The 12,631-nt window shown below is 49.8% G+C and overlaps 2 protein-coding genes across 9 annotated transcripts in view; one reads left to right on the top strand and one right to left on the bottom strand.

Moving 5' to 3' along the window:
- Positions 1-1,495, top strand: part of IFT38 (intraflagellar transport 38) — a 30,035-nt gene extending 28,540 nt beyond the window's left edge. For 4 of the 7 annotated variants that reach the window (XM_045783931.2, XM_045783930.2, XM_087871059.1 and 1 more), the window contains one exon: positions 490-1,495. In XM_045783931.2, coding sequence (XP_045639887.1) covers positions 490-636 — 147 coding nt within the window. In that variant the 3' untranslated portion in view covers positions 637-1,495. The remainder of the gene's footprint in view (positions 1-489) is intronic. The other 3 variants (XM_045783933.2, XM_045783934.2, XM_045783935.2) reach the window with 3 other exon arrangements.
- Positions 1,496-3,901: 2,406 nt separating this feature from the next.
- The window catches only part of NLRC3 (NLR family CARD domain containing 3), a 32,757-nt gene continuing 24,027 nt past the window's right edge, over positions 3,902-12,631 (bottom strand). For both annotated transcript variants that reach the window (XM_045784024.2, XM_087871040.1), the window contains 8 exons: positions 12,416-12,499; positions 11,825-11,908; positions 11,297-11,380; positions 9,243-9,326; positions 8,749-8,832; positions 8,049-8,132; positions 7,541-7,624; positions 3,902-7,236 (listed from right to left, as the gene is read on the bottom strand). In XM_045784024.2, the coding sequence (XP_045639980.2) occupies positions 7,146-7,236; positions 7,541-7,624; positions 8,049-8,132; positions 8,749-8,832; positions 9,243-9,326; positions 11,297-11,380; positions 11,825-11,908; positions 12,416-12,499 (679 nt within the window). In that variant the 3' untranslated portion in view covers positions 3,902-7,145. The remainder of the gene's footprint in view (positions 7,237-7,540; positions 7,625-8,048; positions 8,133-8,748; positions 8,833-9,242; positions 9,327-11,296; positions 11,381-11,824; positions 11,909-12,415; positions 12,500-12,631) is intronic.

The following is a 12,631-nucleotide window of genomic DNA, read 5'->3' as shown; positions in this document are numbered from 1 at the left end:
GGAGAGAGTGTTCCTTTTATTTCGCTCCTAATTGCCTATTTCTTGTGTGGCTTTCCATCCATAATCTGGTAAAAGGCAAAAACCAAAAAAAACCCAACTTTCCTAATCTCCAAGCCCCACCCTCCTTGCTGTCCCCTGGTGGGTGTCTGGGCCCCCAGGGGCAGAGCGGCGGCCGGTGGTGAGCTGCGGTGCAGATGCAGCGGTGTTGCCGAGCCCTCCGAGGGAGAGCCAGCCCCTGCGGCAGCAAACATGGCTACACGCTGGTGTCTGAAGGCCACTGGGTAGCTGATCCAGATATGTTTGTATTTCTGCCAGCAGTGTGAGACGTGGGTCCCCCTCCCTCGCCCCCACAGCCCGACTGCTGCTCCGCCCAGCTCTTCCTTCAGTGGGGGCGTTGCTCATTACTGAGCTGCTGGTGACAAGGGTCTCGGCTGACAGAGCTGCAGGTAGCGCGACGGGCCCTCAGTTGTCTTTGCTGTCTTCCTGTAGGAGGACTCCGAGGACAGTGAGATTGACATGGAGGGTGATGAAGAAGACGACGATTTGGAAGATGAGAGCGTTGCTCTCTCGCCAGCTAAGCCCAGTCGCAGGGTCCGAAAGCCTGAGCCCTTGGATGAGAGCGACAATGACTTCTGACCCTCTTGCTCAAGGGACCGGCCTGATTGAATCCCTCAGATCTATAGGTAAAGGGGAAGTTGGAAGGTTAGGAAGGAGACCTATTTTGTTTGCTGAACCAGCTGGACTCGTTCATGATGCCACACCTAGTTGTTCTTTAGCTGCCTCTGTGTTACTGCAGAGGCCTTCAACGAGAACCGAAGCAAGCCCCAAAGAGGATGTGTTTTCTTGCCTTATTTATCTCCTGAAATTTGGGAAATGCATGTGTTCTAGAGCTGCACGTGCGTGGGACAAAGAGCTGACGAGAAACGAGGTTCGGCGCTGTCAGGTCTTGGCTATCGTCGTTGTGATGTGTTTCGTCTCCGCGTCAGGGTTGGGGGGCGGTGGGGACGGACGTGGGGCTGGACACCCGGACTCAGTTTAGGAATTGTGGGGGAGTGTCTGACTCCTCATCTGTACAGTTGTGGACATTTACTGTACATTGGCTTTTAATTCTAGCTTTTATTTCGTTGTCTTATTTTCTTCTGTGTGTTCACAATACCGAGCTTTCAATGTATTTTACTAAAATGTTCTGAATGAGAGCTAGCTAAGTTAGATGAAAACCCACTTTGCTTAAAGATCACATAACAGATGCTCCGAAATATAAATGCTCCATTTTCTCTCAGAAGGTTGACATTCCTGCTTAGGAAAACAAATTAAAGAAGTGTTAGTACAGGTAACTTGTGTTTCTGACTCTAAAGATGAACCAGAATGCATTCGGTTGAGTAGCACTAGAATAATCACCCTGATGTGAAATGAGAAGTGACAGGTGCAGTTGTTTTGTTTTTCTGATGTGGAAAACACAGAGCAGTTTTCATTTATTTTTCAGTTATAAAGTCAGAAAACTTCTGAAGTTACTTAACTCGTAATAAATGTATTTAATTCTGTATTTTTATATCATTAAATAAGTTTTTCTTGAAAGTATAATTACGTTGTTTATTTGCACGTATAACATAAATAGGAGAAGTTCATAGGTTAACTATTGTACATGTGAATTTTTAGGAGACGGTGTGACAATTATTTCTATCATCTTTGCTTTTCTCTGTCTTTTCCTAATTCCTACATAAGAGATTACCCCCTTTTTAAACATTCAGCTTTCAGTTAGTTCACTAGCGATTTGAGATGTGCTGTCATTGAAATGATGCGGTAAAAGGGAAGTGGGAGTGTCGGAAGCCGTGCCAACCCCCTCAGGTGCCGTGGCTTCTGAGCTTCAAAAGTCAGTGAGTCTTCTTAGATGTTCTAGTTTTGGTTTCCCTGAGTCTGACCTGCCTTACATTAAAAAAAAAAAAAAAAAAGAAGAAGAAGAAGAAGAAGGATTTCTGTTTTCCTTACGTGATGCTTTCTTCTAATGGGCATTACCACGGGAGTGTGGCCCGCGCCGCAGGTAACCCTCCACAGATAGAGGCGCCCATGCGGTGGGCGGTTTGTTGTTTCACCTCTGCCTTGGTCATCCTTCATGCCTTGGTTACCTGACTTGCGCAGTGTCACCACAGAATGGCCGTTCCTTACTTGAGCAGCTTCTGTCCGCCAAGGAGCTTCAAGCACCTGACTGTAGTTTTTACCATCTGTCTGTCACTACCGTGACAGACGCAGCAGTCAGGTGTGTGCAAGTGCCTTTGACCTCGTGCCGTTGGTTTTGGCCAAGCATCAGAGCAGACTCGGGCCCCAGAGAAGACTGTACGATTAGGTCAGTGAAAAACCAGTGTTTAGATCATTGTTGATGGTTGTTATTGTTTTAAACTGTGTAATTAAAGGACCTCTTAAAATGCTTTATGACATGTATATTGACAGAAAATGTAAAGGGATTTTTTAAGTCCTTAAAGTCCAAGGACTTGCAGTGGGGAGTCTGAGGAACTGTTGCTCTTTGAGCTGGGACGGCAAGAAGACCTGCGGGTGCTCTTTCGTTAGCGTTTTAAACTACAATATCCATGTCAGCGATCAGAAAGGAAGGGGAGTCGCTTGACGATAGCAACACGCTGTGTAAGTATCCTAGCTGCTGGATTGGCCCGGGGCGGGGGGACTCTTAGGTGCTGGAACCGGGACTGGCAGGCTTGGGAGAGAGCTGAAACTGCACAGAGCAGAAGCCCTTCCTTGCAGTGCGGGTGTGACTGGAACAGGGAGGGCAGAGCACTCAGGAAGGGATGTCATCAGGGAAACATGCCATTGATGGGAAACTCGTGTGTCGCAGACACAGCGTTCTGACTTTACACCTCTCTTGGGCAGTCTGGAAGGATTAAGCAATAGTAACATAGAAAATTAAGTTTTTAAAAGTTACGTTGTTAATTCTAAAAAGAACAATAAATTACATAGAGAATGGCTCAGGAGTGATGAATACTAATAAAGTCATAAGATAAACACAAATGATTTAAACAAAAATCGTACTCTAATAACTGTTGGAAGGATGGAGAAACAAAGAGTGGGGATGTAAACAGAAGGACATCCAAGTGGCCTTTCCCATATAGAAGTCAATAGATAATCTCTTAAGATGATAAGAAATAGCACATGTAGGACATTGAGTTTGGGGGGTAGGGGTGTTCGGGGAGGGGAGGGACAAGACAGAGACTGCTGTTTTCCTTCATAAGCCTAGTAATTTTTGGCTTTTTAAACTATGTGTTACCATGAATGTTATTTTGATGAATTTCTGGAAAGGTAAATCTATAGTCAGGAAGAGGGTAAGGGCTAGAGACTGAGGTTTGAGGGTCATTTTCCTATGAGATTCCTCAGGGGAGAACATGTGCGATCGGAGGAAAGCCAAGGTTGAAAGCCTGAGAAATGCCTGTGTCTCAGGGGCAAAGGACACAGGGAGCCAGAAGAAGAGACTGGGAAAGTATTTTCTAAGTTTTCTAAAGTGGTTGTATTTTATTTTAATTATTAGGAAAAAATGTTTTATTTTCCAAAGAGTGTTGAAGAAGAGGGGTAAGGAAAAGGTGGGAGGACTGGAAGGTTGTGTTATGGAAGCCAGAGCAGGGGAGAATCTCCAAAGAAGGGAGAGGCAGCAAGTGCTAAATCCTTGTTGTAAATGAGCTTGAGTCAGAGAGGCCACTGAAATTGGCAGTTAGGAAATCTCTGGCGACCTTAGCCAGGAGCAGTCAGATAGCCAGTGATGGGTCGAAGAGCGGTTCGAATTTGAAGTGAACACAGTATTGACAAGTGTTCAGAAAGGTGGGCGGTCACAAGAGGAAAGAGGGCATGGCCAGGGGAGGGACGTGTGGTTGAAGAACATGGTGGAGGGGCAGGGTAGGTTTTGTTGTTGTTGTTTTTTTTTTTTTTAAAAGATTTTATTTATTTATTTGACAGAGATAGAGACAGCCAGCGAGAGAGGGAACACAAGCAGGGGGAGTGGGAGACGAAGAAGCAGGCTCATAGCGGAGGAGTCTGATGTGGGGCTCGATCCCATAACGCCAGGATCACGCCCTGAGCTGAAGGCAGATGCTTAACCGCTGTGCCACCCAGGCTGGTATTTGGCTCATGTTTTGTTTTTTGAGAGGAAAACTCGAATGTGATTTTTTAACTGGAGGGAACGAATTTGTGGAAGGGGAGGGCTTGAATCTGTAAGAGAGTGTGTAATTGATGAAGCAAAGGCTTTATTTGTTTTTTGAGAGGAAAACTCGAATGTGATTTTTTAACTGGAGGGAACGAATTTGTGGAAGGGGAGGGCTTGAATCTGTAAGAGAGTGTGTAATTGATGAAGCAAAGGCTTTATTAGGAGTCCTTCTGTTTAAATCCATACTGTGTATTAAAAACATATGCACCAGATTACCAGCTGGGTTCATGCCACCATTTTTTTGTTTTTTAAGATTTATTTATTTGAGAGAGAGAGAGACAGAGCCCAAGCAGGGAAAAAGGGGCAGAGGGAGAAGCAGACTCCCCACTGAGCAGGGAGCCCGATACAGGGCTTGGTCCCAGGACCCTGAGATCATGACCTGAGCCGAAGGCAGAAGCTTAACCAACTGAGCCACCCAGGCACCCCTGACGCTATCATTTAGAGTTAGGTGGCTTTGGTTGATATCACGATCTTTTACACCTGGATTTCTATAGTATCTGTTGTAGATAAGGCCCCAAAATAATTTTTTGACTTGGGCACCTGGTAGAGTACCCAGAATATGGAGACATTGCCTCCGAAGTTGGGCCCTGGTAGTCCTCAAATAAGGATGGCTGATCCTGGCTAACAAAACTTGAAACAGCGAGCTTTGAAAGGATCCAGCTATTTCTAAGTGATGTGTCCCGGGATAAAGCTCAAGAATTTTAAGGACTATAAATCTATGACAAACAAGATAAAATTCCCAATATTTGGTGTCCAATAAAAAATTACCATAATGAGAAAAATCAAGAAACAGACCAAGAAATGACCCAGAAATGACAGATGATAGAATTAGTAAAATGGGACATTCAGATAGTTTTTAACTCTCCTCCTTATACTGAGATGGTGGAGGGAGGCTTGAGCAAAGTAAGATAAGGAAAACATAAAGCTCAGAATCTGGAAATTAAAGAAGTGAGACAAAGACCGTGCAAACCAGGATTGAGGCACCACAGAAGTGAACATACCGACCGTGAAGACACAGCGATAGGAACTGTTCACAATGAAAAAAGAGAAGTCCCACTGCGCTGGCTGTGGGTTTCTTGCCTCAGCTGTAGATCTTTTGTCCTGCCCTCTGATGATAGAGCTGTTCCTTGTAAAACCTCCCTGCTTTGCCAGCCGGCAAGAGCACAGGCCTTGTCAGTAGGCCGCTAGGGAGATTTTGGAGAAGGAAGGGGCTCTCCTTCCAATTCTGGTGTGGCTTGCTCTTCGAGTGCTGGGGGGGAAGCATGATTTTTCTCATGGCCCCTGAGGTTTCTCCGGTGCTGGATGCCTGCAGGGTCCAGCTTTCCGCACCATTTGGTACCACAACTCTTGTTCCGTCAAGTTCACAACTAGGTGGACATTGCCCGATGCCGCACAAACCAGCAGACAGTGTAGCAACATGTTGAAAGTACCATGAGCCAAATACCAGCCAAAAATTCTATACCCAGCAAAAAAATCTTTCAAAACCAGCAATCCAAATAAATATGACACAAGACCCGCATTCAGATGTCCCCGGTTTCCAAGTACTTTTCTCTACAGCGGATTGTTTTTCTTCAGTCGAGGATCTAATCAGAGATCTTGCATTATGTAGTTATGCCTCTTTAATCTCCTACAATTTAAAATAGTCCGCAGCCTTTTGTATTTTACATGACATTGATATTTTTGAAGAGGTTAGGCTAGTTTTTATTTTTTATTTTTATTTTTTTGCAGAATGCCTCTTGATTTGGGTTTTGTCTGATTGTTCCTTTCTGATTAGATTCAAATCAGTATTTTTGGCATGGTGTGTCCTTAGCGCGTCACATCAGGGGTACGTTATGTCCATCCGTCCCATTATTGGTGATGTTAAGTTTAGTCACTTTGTTAAGAAAGCATTCGTAACTATCCCTTCTAGGGTGAGATTTTGAGACCGGGTAGATACCTTCTTCCTCGCTAGGCTTTCATGCATGGTTTTAACATCCATTGAGGATTCTTGCCTGAATACTCATTTTTAAAGGCATGTTTAGAACAAAAGTGCTTCCTGTTCAAACTTTAAAATGATAATTACTTTATGATCTTTGTAAGCATTTTTCTTGGTTATTTAGTGGATGAGAGCTGTGGTGTCCATGGGGATCTTTTTCCCTTCCTGACGGACAGACGCCCGAGGGAACCTATACCACGTGGGGGCTCAGTTTGGTCGCTTCGTGGAGAAACTGCAGGCACAGTAGTGGTTTGGGAAGCCCAGTGTGGAGCAGCGTCGTTCAGGCATCCACACTTAACGTGCTGTTGATAACCAGTGTGCCAGACCCCACATAACGTATGCCAGACATAATCTGTGCCTTTGAGAGATTTTGCGATGGATAAAAGACGGCAAGAACCTTGGGCAACTTTTTTAGTCTTTGTCTCCAGAATCCTAAAGCCTTCATTTCTTTTCAAAAAATTCTCATAATTTTTCCATTTGTCTCTAAGGATCATTCTCCTAAAACCTTGTAGTCTTCTTGAGAAAAGAGGTCCCTTCTGTCACCAATGCCGAATTGATCCTCTATATATAGGCTTGAAGATGGCAGCTTGTTTCAGAGTGAGGGGGATGATTGTAACCAGTGGAGAGGGCAATAATAATAAAAGTTAGGGGCCCATGAAGACCTCGGGTATAAATAAGCTCACACCGGCTTCTTACCTGCTGAACTTTAAGGCCTGTGTCCTTGGTGGAGACCTTCCCTTCTCTGTGCCATAGCAGAGAATCCATCTTACCCCTGCCTGGACTGACCCGGGTCCAGGAGAGGTGCTCATGGCCTCTTCAGCAGCACCTTTCCTGCCTCCTTGCAGGAGACCAACTTTTGTGTGGGTCAGCATCATTCCCAGACCACAGAAAGGAAAACGGTCTTTCCGTTCAGAAGCTTCCAGCTGTTGCTCTGCCTGTCCTCCTGCCAGGTCCACCAGGAACTTGTTTGGCTCACATTTCAACAGTGCATGAAGGAGCATTTGTCCTGATAGCCTCTGAGATCATCCTGGCACCAGATTCCCCAATGTGATTTCCCTGGAGACTACAAGAGAAGGAGTAGGACAGGGCTTGAGAGATGGGCTCAAGGCCTAGAGGCCTGCAGGTTCTCTTGAGTAAAGAGCACAAAATGCAGAGCTCCAGCCAAGACTTTCATGCTTCCAGGATCCCTCCCACAGAGAAGACCCAGAATGGCTCCCCCTTATACCAAGTTTCCCCGCAGAACTGCAGAAAGACCCGGGAGTCAGCCAGCTCCGAGAATTGGGCGGAAGGCAGAGCCCGAGCTGGGAGTCACTCTAAGGATGAGCAAGAATGACAGGGAAGGACAGGTGCTGCTGCGCCCCACTCACTTGATGTGCTGGAGGCCATGGTTTCCAGACAGTGCGGTGGCAACGCAAATGGCCCCGTCCATCCCCAAGGAATTCTCTTGAAGACTAGACAGAGAAAAGATGGAGATACCTGTGAGCCATTTGGTACATTAGAACGCGCCCCAGGAAGCAGCACTGCGTTATCCTTGGGGGTGGGGGGGGCGTGGAGGAAATATGTGGTTCTGGGCCTGATTTGTCCACAGCAAGGGGGCGTTTACCCCTGAGACCTGTGTCTACAAGTAGCCAGGTGGTCCCATCCAAGTGCCGTGGAAGATGGAAGACAGAAAATGCAGACGTTAAGTGTCTCAGCTCTGGCGCAAGCTGGACAGAATGGACGAACTCATGTGCAAGGGGGACACTAGTCATCGGGGTTCTTTACATTCGGAAGGAAGCAGCTACAGAGGAAATTGAGAGCACCTCATCTCGTGGGGGAGGGTTCAGCAGAGCAGTCTGCTGCTCTGGGCACAGGTAGGTCTCTATAGCCACTCACTTGAGTCTTCGGAGACTTGAGTTCACCTTCAGAGCATTGGCCAAGGCTTTGGCTCCAGCCGCCCCGATGGTGTTTCCTCGTAAGCTGTTAGGAAAGATATGAAGCCTAAGGCACAGTGTCAGCTGTGGGGCGCAAATAGCACCCCTTCAGATGAGCATGGGCTGCTGGGTAGAGGCAGCACGGACTCAGCAACTGTGGGGGTGAGGTTGCTCCTTTCTCACTCCTGGGCGCAGAGTGGAGATCGGCTCTAGGGAGCAGGACACACAAGGAGGGGTGAAGCTGGCCCAAACTGGGTGGTTTTTTGGAGCCCATCCCCAAGAAAGGAAAGCAGGGCTGAGACGAGAAGTAACACTTCATCCAGCGGTCCCCACATGCTCAGCATCCCAGGACCACAGGAGCAGGGAGCCCCACTGAGGTCAGTGGCCAGGGACCCCACACAGGACCTCGGGACGTGTGCAGCCTGGGCAGGGCGGGGAGAGCAGGTTCTCAAGGAGAGGAGGCCCAACAGTGGTGACTCCTAGGGGAGAGCTGTGTGGTGGGAATGGGGATGCTGGGGCATGCTGGAGCTAAGGGACACTATTTAAAAGATTTGTGAGTTTCCATGTAAATTGACATTTTTTTTTCTTTCCATATCTTCATTTTGAATCGACAGCTTGGTTTCTTTGGACAAGAGACTATAGCCAGAGACTGGAATACTTACTCGAGAATCTCCAAGGTTCTGTTCACAGCCAGGGCGTCCCCTAGCGCCTGGGCCCCCCGGGAGCCAATGGAGGCCACCTGCAGACTATAGGAAGAGATGTATTCAACGCGGACAGGCGGGGCCTCTCCAGCCTGCACCCTGCCTGGCCCAGTGTCCATGGGTACTTGTCCTTCCTTTTCACCATTCCTGGACTTAGGGTTGAAAGTGGCAACACAGCACTGAAGGTTGTTGGCCCGTGATCTGTCCAAAGAGCGCTGCGCCCCCTGCCTGCACTGTCTGATGCCTAGGACAGGGATCTGGATGCTCCAGGTACAGCAAGGAGAGGTGGCCTCCGGGAGAGTTTGAAGGAGAACGCTCCCCAAGTCCCTACTTCTTATTTTCCACATGTTTGATGTCTCGATTGCTAACATTAGGAAGATCAAACACACCTTCCTTGACTGGAAAGCAAAACCAATGTGTAGTGTGAAAGCACGGCCCGGGGCCGGCTCACTTACTAGAGAGCAGTGAGGGCCGTGTTGGCCTTGAGTGCGCTGGCCACTGCAGAGGCGCCTTCATCCCCGATGGCGTTCTCCTGTAAACTGAAGGCAGAGCGCGACCCCTTGGACCATCTAGATTTCATTCAGACCACACACACCACGCACTAGACTCCCAGGGTTGCCTTGGGGATAACCGCCCCCAGGGCCTACTTAACATGCAGAGAGCTCTGGGGTCTGTATGAACCTGGACCATCAGAAGCAAACAAGAAAAGGGGCACATGGAAAAGGGACAGAAAAGGGTGTGCCAGCCAGAGAGAATTCAGTCAAGGCCCTCAATCCCTGGCCATTCTTGCTGGTTTGGGTTTTACATCATTTTTTTTTCCTTCCCTTCCACATCGGGGTAAAGTAGTAGGTCCTAGAGCAGTCAGTGGTTAAGAGTTTAGTTCATGTGGGCATCGGTGTGTTTAGGGGATCAGTTTGCATTAATAATTTTAATAGACATTTGAGTGTGTATTGTGTCTGCACAATTGTACAGGCCCAGGTCTGTCTGAGGTGAGGAGTTGTGACTGAACGAGCAGGCACCAAAGGCCACATGCCGACAGCACGGAGGACCCTGTGGGGTCTCCCACCCCCGTGTGGTCTCAGAAACTGCCAGAAGAAATAGGTTCAAACCAAAACTTGAAGAATGAGATGGGGGAGGGGGCCTGGCCCATCCGCGGAACCCAAAGAAATCGAGTTGAGTTGCTGGTGCGTGAAATGAGGCCGAGGGGATACATAGGAGGCAGGCCCTTGGGGCTTGCTTTGGAAGCCATGCAAAGGGTTGCCCTTCACTCTGCAGGCACTGGGCAGCATTTAAGTGTCTCACCCAGGACTGGGACAGATTTACGTTTTGGAAAGCTCTTTGGTCAGCAGTGTGAGAGGACAGACGGCGTGTAGCAGTACCGCTGCGCTGACGCAGGTGAGTGACGCCGCTGGCCAGGGGTGGGCAGAGGGAAACGGTGGGACATTGGGAGGAGAGCCGCAAATGGGAAGCGAGAGCTTAGGCGGTGTTTCTAGCTTGCACGACCGGCCAGTTCCGATTACGAGATGGGGATGGAGAAGCAGGCTTATGGGCAGGTAGTTTGGGCAATTCGAAGTTCCCGTGAGGCACACAGAGGGAGATGCTGAAGGGGAAGTGATGACATGGGTCTGGATCTCAGGAGAGAGGTCTGGGGGGATAGGCGTGGGGGTACCAGGGCTTTGAAGGCAAGGAGTCCGGGAGAGGACAGCTTCTGGAAGAGAGAGATCACTCAAGAGAAGATGGCCTAGGACAGAACCCTAGGGAACACCAGGATGTCAGACAGAAGAACCAGCCAGAGGTAGGATATCCTGGTTAAAGACAGAGTTACCCTTCAACCCAGCAGCTCCACTCACGGGTGTGTAGCCAGCCACAAGAAGTGAAAGCACATGCCCACACAGAAACCTGTGCTCGAACATTCACAGCAGTGTCACTTGCAAGAGACAAACAGTGGGAACAACCCAAATGTCCATCACTAGATAAGTGGATAAACCCAGTGTGGTCTAGACACACAGTGGACTAGGATTCAGCCACAGGAACGAGTGAAGCTCTGATTCATGCTGCAGCCCGGGTGACTCTTGAACACATGACACTCAATGAAGACATTGGTTGCGAAGGCCACCTGTGGCATGATTCCATGTGAATGAGACGCCCAGTGCAGGTGGCTCCATAGAGACGGAGCACATGTGTGGTTGCAAGGGGCTGGGGCATGGGGGCAATGGGGAGGGACTGCTAATCGGTCTGGGGTGTCTCCTTAGGGTGATGGATTGTGGTGATGGTTGCACGACTCTGCGAATATACTAGAAACCTGTGAATTGTGTACTTTATATGAGTAATTTTTGTGGAATGTGGATTATATATCATTAACGCTATTAGAACAGATGAGAACAGACGTGTGTGCTGGCCTCAGGGCAGAGGAAGCTGTGTACTGAGGGCCTCTGGCCCAAGCCGTGTGCCTAGTGGGCACCGAGGTCTCAGATGTCCCTGCTGCAGCCCCTGTAGAGGCCCCACTTACTCGAGGCTGGTCAGGCTCCTGTTGAGCTGTAGTGCTTGTCCCAGGGCCTTGGCGGCACCGGCCTGGATGAAGTTCCACTGCAGGCTGGGCAGAGACAGACGGGTGTGACATGTGGCCCAGGGCAGAGCCCAGGATGGTCTGGTGGCAGGGAAGGAGTCCTTGCAGGACAGGGTTCTGGCCACTGATGGGCAGGTCTCCTGCAGCCCACCTCAAGTTTAGTCAAAAGGGGTCAACAAGCACTCTCTGGTTAAGGGTGGACACAGGGACAAATAAAGATTCTAAATGGCCCCTGCGTGAAGCTTGTGACACTTGGAGGCATGACATGGGTGCCCACCTCCCACCATTGGCCTCTCTGTTGATCAGCCCCAGGAAGCAGAGCAGGGTGCAGGGCACAGCTTCCTGGAGGCCCCTGAGGCCATGTTGTGGAAGGTCCCCAAAGCCAGACTTGTTCTCCTGCCCGAGCCAGTGGGATGGTCCTGCAGCTCTGCAGAGGGGACGAGGGGTGGGGTGGGGGTGCCAGAGACTCACTGAAGGGACGTGAGGGCCTGGTTTTCTCTCATTGCCACTGCGATGGCCTGGGCGCCCTGGTCGTGGAGGAGGTTGGCTGTCAGGCTGGGAGGAGGGGAACGGGGTGAGTAAGCAGGAGGTAGCTGGCCGTGGAGCCCCCATACTTGCTCACCTGGGAATCCAGCTCCCCTCCTGCCTGAGGATCAGCCTAGCTCACGTTTATTGAGCACTGGTGTATGCCAAGCACGTGCCTTAGGCTGTTGTACCGAATCCTGACAGGCGTGTGGAGAGGGGGCCCAGGTTCAGCTCAGGTTCCAGGACAGATCACCCCCCTGACCCCTGTACTGCGCTGCCCCTGAGACCTGGGGGGAAGGGGACGAGGGGCAGGCAGTGTCCCCACCAACCTCATCGACAGGTAACTTAGGATGTGGGAGTGGAGAGGTTGCCACCAGAGGCCGGGACTCCTGGCTATCCCTCCCCAACCAGGTCCTTCCCAGCCTGTAAGGTGGCAAGGCCATGAGGGTCTGCTCTCCCCCGTCCCCAGGGTTCCAGGGAGGCGAGGCCCTCGGCTGAAGGCGGGGAGGAAGCACAGGCTGCGCCCCACTCACGTACTCCAGGTTCTTCAGGGTGCGGTTGATGCAGAGAGCTCGCGCCAGCTCCCGCGCTCCCTCTGAGCTGATGGAGTTTTCTCGCAGGCTGGGGAGAGAGAAGACCCTGAGCTACCAACCAGACGTGTGGGGACTCTAGGGGAGAGAGGCCCCGGCGCTCAGGCCTTTCGAGCCCAAGGAACGTCATGTGGGACCTGGGCCTCCTGAGTGATCAGGGCTG

The sequence above is a fragment of the Ursus americanus genome, chromosome 2, assembly GCF_024610735.1.
Source record: "Ursus americanus isolate L20-20 chromosome 2, mUrsAme1.1.p, whole genome shotgun sequence".
Classification (NCBI taxonomy): Eukaryota; Metazoa; Chordata; class Mammalia; order Carnivora; family Ursidae; genus Ursus; species Ursus americanus.
This window is presented reverse-complemented; position numbering and strand designations above follow the sequence as displayed.